The 6831-nt window shown below is 40.2% G+C and overlaps 1 protein-coding gene and 1 non-coding gene across 2 annotated transcripts; one reads left to right on the top strand and one right to left on the bottom strand.

Moving 5' to 3' along the window:
- Nucleotides 1-5166: 5166 nt before the first annotated feature.
- LOC116180197 lies at nucleotides 5167-5951 on the bottom strand. The gene is made up of 2 exons (XM_031500069.1): nucleotides 5499-5951; nucleotides 5167-5447 (listed from the first exon to the last, which is right to left on the bottom strand). Exons 1-2 carry the CDS (start codon nucleotides 5949-5951, stop codon nucleotides 5208-5210), a joined length of 693 nt encoding a protein of 230 aa, XP_031355929.1. The 3' UTR covers nucleotides 5167-5207.
- A 481-nt stretch (nucleotides 5952-6432) lies between these two features.
- Nucleotides 6433-6504, top strand: Trnad-guc. The gene has a single exon. It is a non-coding gene; the product is annotated as a tRNA-Asp (tRNA).
- The last annotated feature ends 327 nt before the right edge of the window (nucleotides 6505-6831 follow it).

Below are 6831 nucleotides of genomic sequence, written 5' to 3'. Positions count from 1 at the left end.
CAAAAAGCAGTGGCGTGCGCATTTACCAAGAAAATATTTTAAAATGGAACTCGACATCGCCAGATTATTTGGTTTCGTAAATTTATATTAATGAACTATCTTCAAGCGCATTCAAGAATTTTTGATGATTTTAAAGAACGACCATGTGTCTCTACGAGCTTTCTTTCTAAAGAGCGTTGCCTTTAAAAGCTTCAAGAAGTTCCAAGAATCTTCAACAAATTTCCAAGAGCCTTCCTGCGACTTTAGAACCTTTAAGGGCCTTTAACAGTTTTTTTAAGAAACATTTGCGAAGGCTTATTGGTTGGTCTTTGAGAGCATTTATGAGAAAACAAATGATTCAGAGTCTCTACAGTCTTTTAATAGCTTTCAGAGACCTTGAGTGTCGCAAACAGTATCGAAACGCTTCCAAGAGCACAGCCACAGCACATCAGAAATAGAGAAAAATAATTCCAAAAAATATGGTGATAGCCAATACCATAAGCCCCTTATTCAGGTAGTCAAGTAAAAAAGTAATGATTTGTTTGCTACCAATACGAAGGTGAGATCTTAACTGCGCGGAAGGAACGAAAAAATTGCATTAAAAGTATCATGGAAAAACATCTGCACGACCTCTAGCGGCGAAACAAAGAACTATTGTAAAAGAAACGCTCGGATGGCCTCTATATATAAAGAACTAAGGTAATAATCCTATTACAGGAATAACTGACATTTTCACTAAACGCTCCGGAACGACGGGCTGTCCCCTCGTGAAGCATGCGTTGTTGAATTCGGCCTTGACGATCACCAATGGATCAGGAGCTAGGCTCAGAGGACCATAGGGACTCAAGCGTTGTCTTGATAAAATTTAAAGAATTTTGAAAGGCTTTTAAGAGGCGTTATTGATCTTTAATAGCTTTCATTAGTTTTATGTGGTCACTTTTGCAATGATCTCCACTGTCCTTTAGTTCTCTTGAGATTTGGGAGTCTATTAGTTAGCAATCTGGAGAATTCTTAAGGGCTGTAGGGCATGTCAAGAACTCAAAACTTTTATAATCTCTTAAAGGCTCTCGAATATTAATAAAATCTCGACCCTTGAAAGTTGTTAGAACATCTTTGGATGCCCTAAAAGACTCTTCAAGGCGCTTAAAAGCTCTCAATGGTTTTTGAAGAGTCGTATTGTAAACAATGGATTAAATCTCAATCAACAAGCTTTTGGAATATTGTTGAATACCCGTTGAGGTTTTTGGAAACTGTTTGCGTCTTTTAGAGATTTTTTAAGATACTTAACGAACCTTAAAGACTGAAGACAAGTTTCTTAAACAGTATTAAGGACTTTCCAATACTTTAAAACCCAATTAAAAGCTCTGATGAAAGCTGACTCTGAAGGCAACTTTTAAAGGTTTTTATATGATCTTTTTAGACTTTTATTGAACTTTAGAGAGGCTCTTTATCAATAGTTTGCGGCCCTCAAATGCACACAAAGACTAAAAAATGCTATTCAGATTTTATTTGTCAATTTTTTTAAGTTGGCAGCAAATTTGCCCAAAAATGGCGGATGATTGCGGTACTTTCTATATCTAGTGACTTTAACAAAGACGATTAAAATTTGTAAAGGGCCTCGAAGGCGTCTTGAGATTCAATATTCAATACTCTTAAAGATTATTAAAAGTTCTGAAGGGTCCTGTTAGATGCCCTAAAGATACTAAATCGCAGTGGAGACCATGAATGCCCCTAAACATCAATAATACCTCTTAAAGACCATTTAAAGTTAACTATCATGGGCGATAAAAGGAACGAAAACGGATGTTCTTTCCGAAGAATGGGGTCCGTTAACTTGGTCCCCCCACTGAGAGATTTCATAGTCGTATTATTTTGAAATGAATGCGCTCGTTATGCGCTCATATGCGCCACCGATAATAACTCTTGCGCCATTATCGTTTTTTAGAAATCCGAAAAAACATTTGGGGGGGGGGGCAAGTGAACGTAGCCCCCTCAGTACGTATTTTGTCGCTTGTAACTAGGTCACCTGATACATTTGGTTATGCGCTCAATTGCGCCACTTGAATTAAAGCTAGCGCCATTACGGTTAAGCCGTGACAAATTTTCAAAAAGTGGGGGGCCAACTTAACGTTTTTAAAAGTTACTTTTTTTTAACATCTTTTCATACGAAATTGTACTCTCAGGTATGCGCTGAAATGCGCCGTAAAAACATATCTTTGCGCCATTATTGTTTTTGGTTATCCTTAAATATATTTGGGAGGGGGGGGGCAAGTGAACGGAATCCCCCATAACGCATTTTGCTACCGGTATTTGTGCCACTTGATACATCTGGTTATGAGCTCAATTGCGCCACTTGAATTAAAGCTAGCGCCATTACGGTTAAGCCATAAAAAAATTTTAAAAAGTAGGGGAGGGGGGGGCTAACTTAACGTTTTCAAAAGTTATTTCCGGAAGTTACGTTTTTTAACATGTTTTTTCTACCACATCGTACCTTTCATCATGCGCTAAATGCGCCGTAAACAAAAATCTTGGCGCCATTACAGTGTTTCAGAAACACTATACAGGGTGTTTTTTGGGAGCTTTAGTTAAACGATTCTGGGAAAGTAAAATAGGTAGGTTTTTAAAAATTTGTATTTAGGAGTTACTCCGAAGGCCGAATCGATGTAAAATATTTTCAAAATGGACGCACTTCCGGAAATAACTTTTGAAAACGCTAAGTTAGACCCTCCACTTTTTAACCGTAATGGCGCTAGCTTTAATTCAAGTGGCGCAATTGAGCTCATAACCAGATGTATCGGCACAAATACCGGTAGCAAAATGCGTTATGGGGGATTCCGTTCACTTGCCCCCCCCCCCCCAAATATATTTAAGGATAACCAAAAAACAATAATGGCGCAAAGATATCTTTTTACGGCGCATTTCAGCGCATACCTGAGAGTACAATTTCGTATGAAAAGATGTTAAAAAAAAGTAACTTTTAAAAACGTTAAGTTGCTTTTTGAAAATTTGTCACGGCTTAACCGTAATGGCGCTAGCTTTAATTCAAGTGGCGCAATTGAGCGCATAACCAAATGTATCAGTTGACCTAGTTACAAGCGACAACGTACGTATTAGGGAGGGGGGCTACGTTCACTTGGCCCCCCCAAATGTTTTTTCGGATTTTTAAAAAACGATAATGGCGCAAGAGTTATTATCGGTGGCGCATATGAGCGCATAACGAGCGCATTCATTTCAAAATAATACGACTATGGAATCTCTTAGTGGGGGGGCCAAGTTAACGGACCCCGAAGAATGCGATTCGTAGGTGTTCGGGAATTCTCGGCAATGTCGGTGATCTTTCTAGAAACTTACCCGATTGCTATATAAGCAAATCGAATTGTGTTTAATGAAAGTTCAAACATCGATGCCGAAGTGATTATTAGTGAAGTTCGCGCTCGTATGTGATAAATTTACATGCTACAAATTGGGTACAAATGGAACCTATTGCTACTTTTAAATGTTTTTATAGACTTTTAAATGCCCCCAAAATCTGTTATACAAATCTTAAAAATTTAAAGAAATTTGAGCACGGATTTGGTAGAACTGAAGAATTTGAAGAAACTAAAGGATCTAAAGAATTTACAGAAACAGAAAACCTCCAGGATTTGAAGAATTTCAAGTGTCTCAAGACTGTCATATTTTAAAAGTTCTTGAAAAACCTTAAATCACTTCAAGCTCATAAAGAGTCTTAAGGCTCTTCAAGATTCTGAACTCTTAAAAGTTATTAATTTTTAAAGACTCTGAAGGGCTCTTAAAGCTCCTAATGGCTTTACATTTGGTACCTAACTAGTGAAAACTTTTAAAGACTAATAAATAAAGACTTAAAGAACCTTTACAACAAGCTCACAATAAAGGCTCAAAAAACCTAAAGTTTTGGCTTTCCAAAAAAGGCGAGAACTTCAAAGCCTTAGTAAGCGTTTTAGAGACTCTGTGTGGCTCTTGGTTACTGTTCTCAACTCTTAGCGACTCTTACAAACGATTTAAAGATCTACAAGAGTCTCCAAAGACACTTAAGGGCACATATTTGCCAACTATGAAATACTCTAAAAGCTCTAAAAACGCTTAGAGTCTTTGGAGGCCCTTAACATCTTTAAAGACCCTAAGAGTCCTTTGAAGGCTTTTGCAGGTATAGGCTCTTTGAGGTTTGTGGAAGGTGTTGGTCACTTACAAAAACTTTGAAACACCCTTAAATTCACCTCTAAAGACACTAAAAGGTCGGATATTAAATATTCTGAAAAATGAATTTTACTAGCCACTTAGGGACTCCCAACACTCTAAGAAGCTTGTTAGTTTTTAAAGACCTCTAAAATTCTATTATTAAAAATTCAAGGAGAAGGAACATTTGGTAACTAATCAAGGCCCTTAAAAATCTTCAAAATCTTTAAACACGCTTTAAGACTCTTAATAGAGCTTCTAGGAAACTCTTCGGCCCTCTTGAATCCAATAAGAGGTTCATAGAGATTCTTAAAGGGCTTTAAAAGCCTTTGAAATTTTGGAAGATCATTGTAACGTGCCAGAGAGAACACATTTGCGCCAATAAATCCTCTTAAAATCCTTCAAAGGAGAATGACCTTGTTTTATGGTGCAAGATCGTCCTCTTTTCCTGGCGAAAAAACCCTGGTCACGTGCGCGGCCGTTATGCTTCATTTCGGATTGTTAAAAAAACTCAAAATGGTCGAGTTTCATTCAGTTCACGTTTTCTCAAAAATACACAAGACGAACGACGAAAAAGCAGACAATCTATGGACCGACAAACAGATTTTAAATTCAATTCCTTTAGTAATTCTTCAGAATGTGTAAAAATTTTGAGGTTTTAATAAAATCAAATTAACAGATTATATTTTCGGTTTTTCTTTTGATCGGTGAAATTCGTGGACTCGCTCTCTGAGTGATCCATTATTTTTGCGGTTTCGCGGATTTAATTGAATTAATTTAATTATATACCTATTCGAAATTTGATTTTGATCAATTAAACAAATTCAAAGCGTCCAAGCATAACAAAGAGGTTCTGGGAAGGCTTCCTCATAATTTTTTGAGCCTCCCAGACATCTTTTGAGTTCATGTACTTCCGTGACCTGTTTGGGTGCTTCAGCGGAGCGTAGGAAAATAAGGTTCATAAAGGCGCCAGGTGCCCATAAAAGAAGCGACACAATTTCATCTTACTCTTTTTGCTTAATATAAAATAACAATTAAATTAGCGTAATCAGCATTGGATTGTTATAGCCGTACAACGGACTCATAAGCTGAGCGATGTTCTGCAGCAACAGCCTCGACGGCTGACCGCCGCCGCCTCTTCTATCCTCGACCATAATCCTTTGAAACATTTCGCTGGGGCCCAGAAAATAGTATTGACCCCTGTTAGCTACGGCGTTCGCGATCGCCACGCTGGAATCGCCGCCTTCTTCCGCCTCCTGCGGTGCGACGGGTTTCTGAAACATGCTCGTACAAACCCCACGTGTATCTCCCATGTTAGCGCTTACCTCAGCTCGGGACGCGACCGTCGGCTTGGGGTAGTTTTGATTTCCGACGCCGACCACGTCCTCGTCGTCGCCTGTTGTGAAAGTCTCGGGCCTTTCGCGATTTTTCTGGACGCGGGCGCTCGGCGCGCCGTACTGACGGCTCGGCTCGATCGCGCCGGCCGATTGTATCGCGACGGTATCGTCGGGAAAGCCGTACTCCCTCGCCGGGAAACCTCTTTGCTGGTTGCGATTCTCCTGCGCGCTCTGACCGGTACGGAAGTCGGCCGGCTCGAGGGTCGGCAGCGCGAATTGGGGCGATCCGTACGTGCGCTGGGGCTGGGGCGGATTCGGGTTGGCTTTCCTGACGGGCAGCTCGAACTGCGGCCCCGGCGGTCGGTAACCCCTCGGCGGGTACGGCGCCTGTCCTAGCACCAGCTCGACTAACACCATCAGCGCGAACCCAAGCAGCTTCATTGCGATTTACTGACAAATTATCGGATCCGATCGACGTATTTATACTTTTATGGGTTTATTGATATGCAAGTCCAAGACTCTGTCAGCTTCGTACGTGATGCAGTTGCATAAGAAAATTTGATTGTTTCAAAGTTTGACCCCCTTCGGGTTTCTTTTGTGTAATTGATTTTCGTGTATCCGGTATATGTTGTTATTAAGGGGTATTACGTTTTGAAATGGGATTTGGGAAGGTTAATTGCAACCGCGCCTTTGCAATTTGGAAACAGAAGCTGCGCTGCCGGAAACCTCCTCGAGGATGTTGCAACTAAATTAGCTATTCTGTCGGTAAATCGCCCATTGTGAAGTGTTCGGTTGACAAATCTGTTGTTATATTACGTCCTTTGAACGTATTCATTACTATTCAGTTTATTAATTATCTTAATTCAAAAATACGTTTAATTGGTACAGTTATCCCTATGTGCCGCACCGTTCCCTTCACAAGTCCTCGGTAGTATAGTGGTCAGTATCCCCGCCTGTCACGCGGGAGACCGGGGTTCGATTCCCCGCCGGGGAGGATTTTTTTAACAAAAATACCGTTGACACGTACATAAGTTTTTGGCACCAAATCAAAACTTTTTTTCAATTCAAAGAGTCTCTAATATTTCCAACGTTCCGAAATTTGCCCTCAAACTCCTTTTTTTAGTCCTCAAGAACTTTGTCTTGATACTTGAAACTTGGACATATGCCTGATGGCGTAGCCGCCTCTTCCAGAATTTAGTTAACTGTCGTGGGGAACTAGCAGGGGTGTATCTCTACCACTTTTGTTGCCATTGCGCTGGGCCACGACATATGCCAAACAACAGTCTCGTTTCTTTCCTTTTTGTTTCTCCCTTTTTCTTAT

Source organism: Photinus pyralis, unplaced genomic scaffold, assembly GCF_008802855.1.
Source record: "Photinus pyralis isolate 1611_PpyrPB1 unplaced genomic scaffold, Ppyr1.3 Ppyr1.4_LG9, whole genome shotgun sequence".
NCBI lineage: Eukaryota > Metazoa > Arthropoda > Insecta > Coleoptera > Lampyridae > Photinus > Photinus pyralis.
Note: the sequence above shows the minus strand (reverse complement) of the source record. Positions and strands in the feature narration are given on the sequence as shown.

Coding starts and splice junctions, on each gene's coding strand:
- LOC116180197 (XM_031500069.1), bottom strand. CDS start 5,951: ATGAAGCTGCTTGGGTTCGCGCTGATGGTGTTAGTCGAGCTGGTGCTA. Junction 5,448..5,498: donor CGGTCGCGTCCCGAGCTGAG/GTAAGCGCTAAC, acceptor AGCATGTTTCAG/AAACCCGTCGCACCGCAGGA.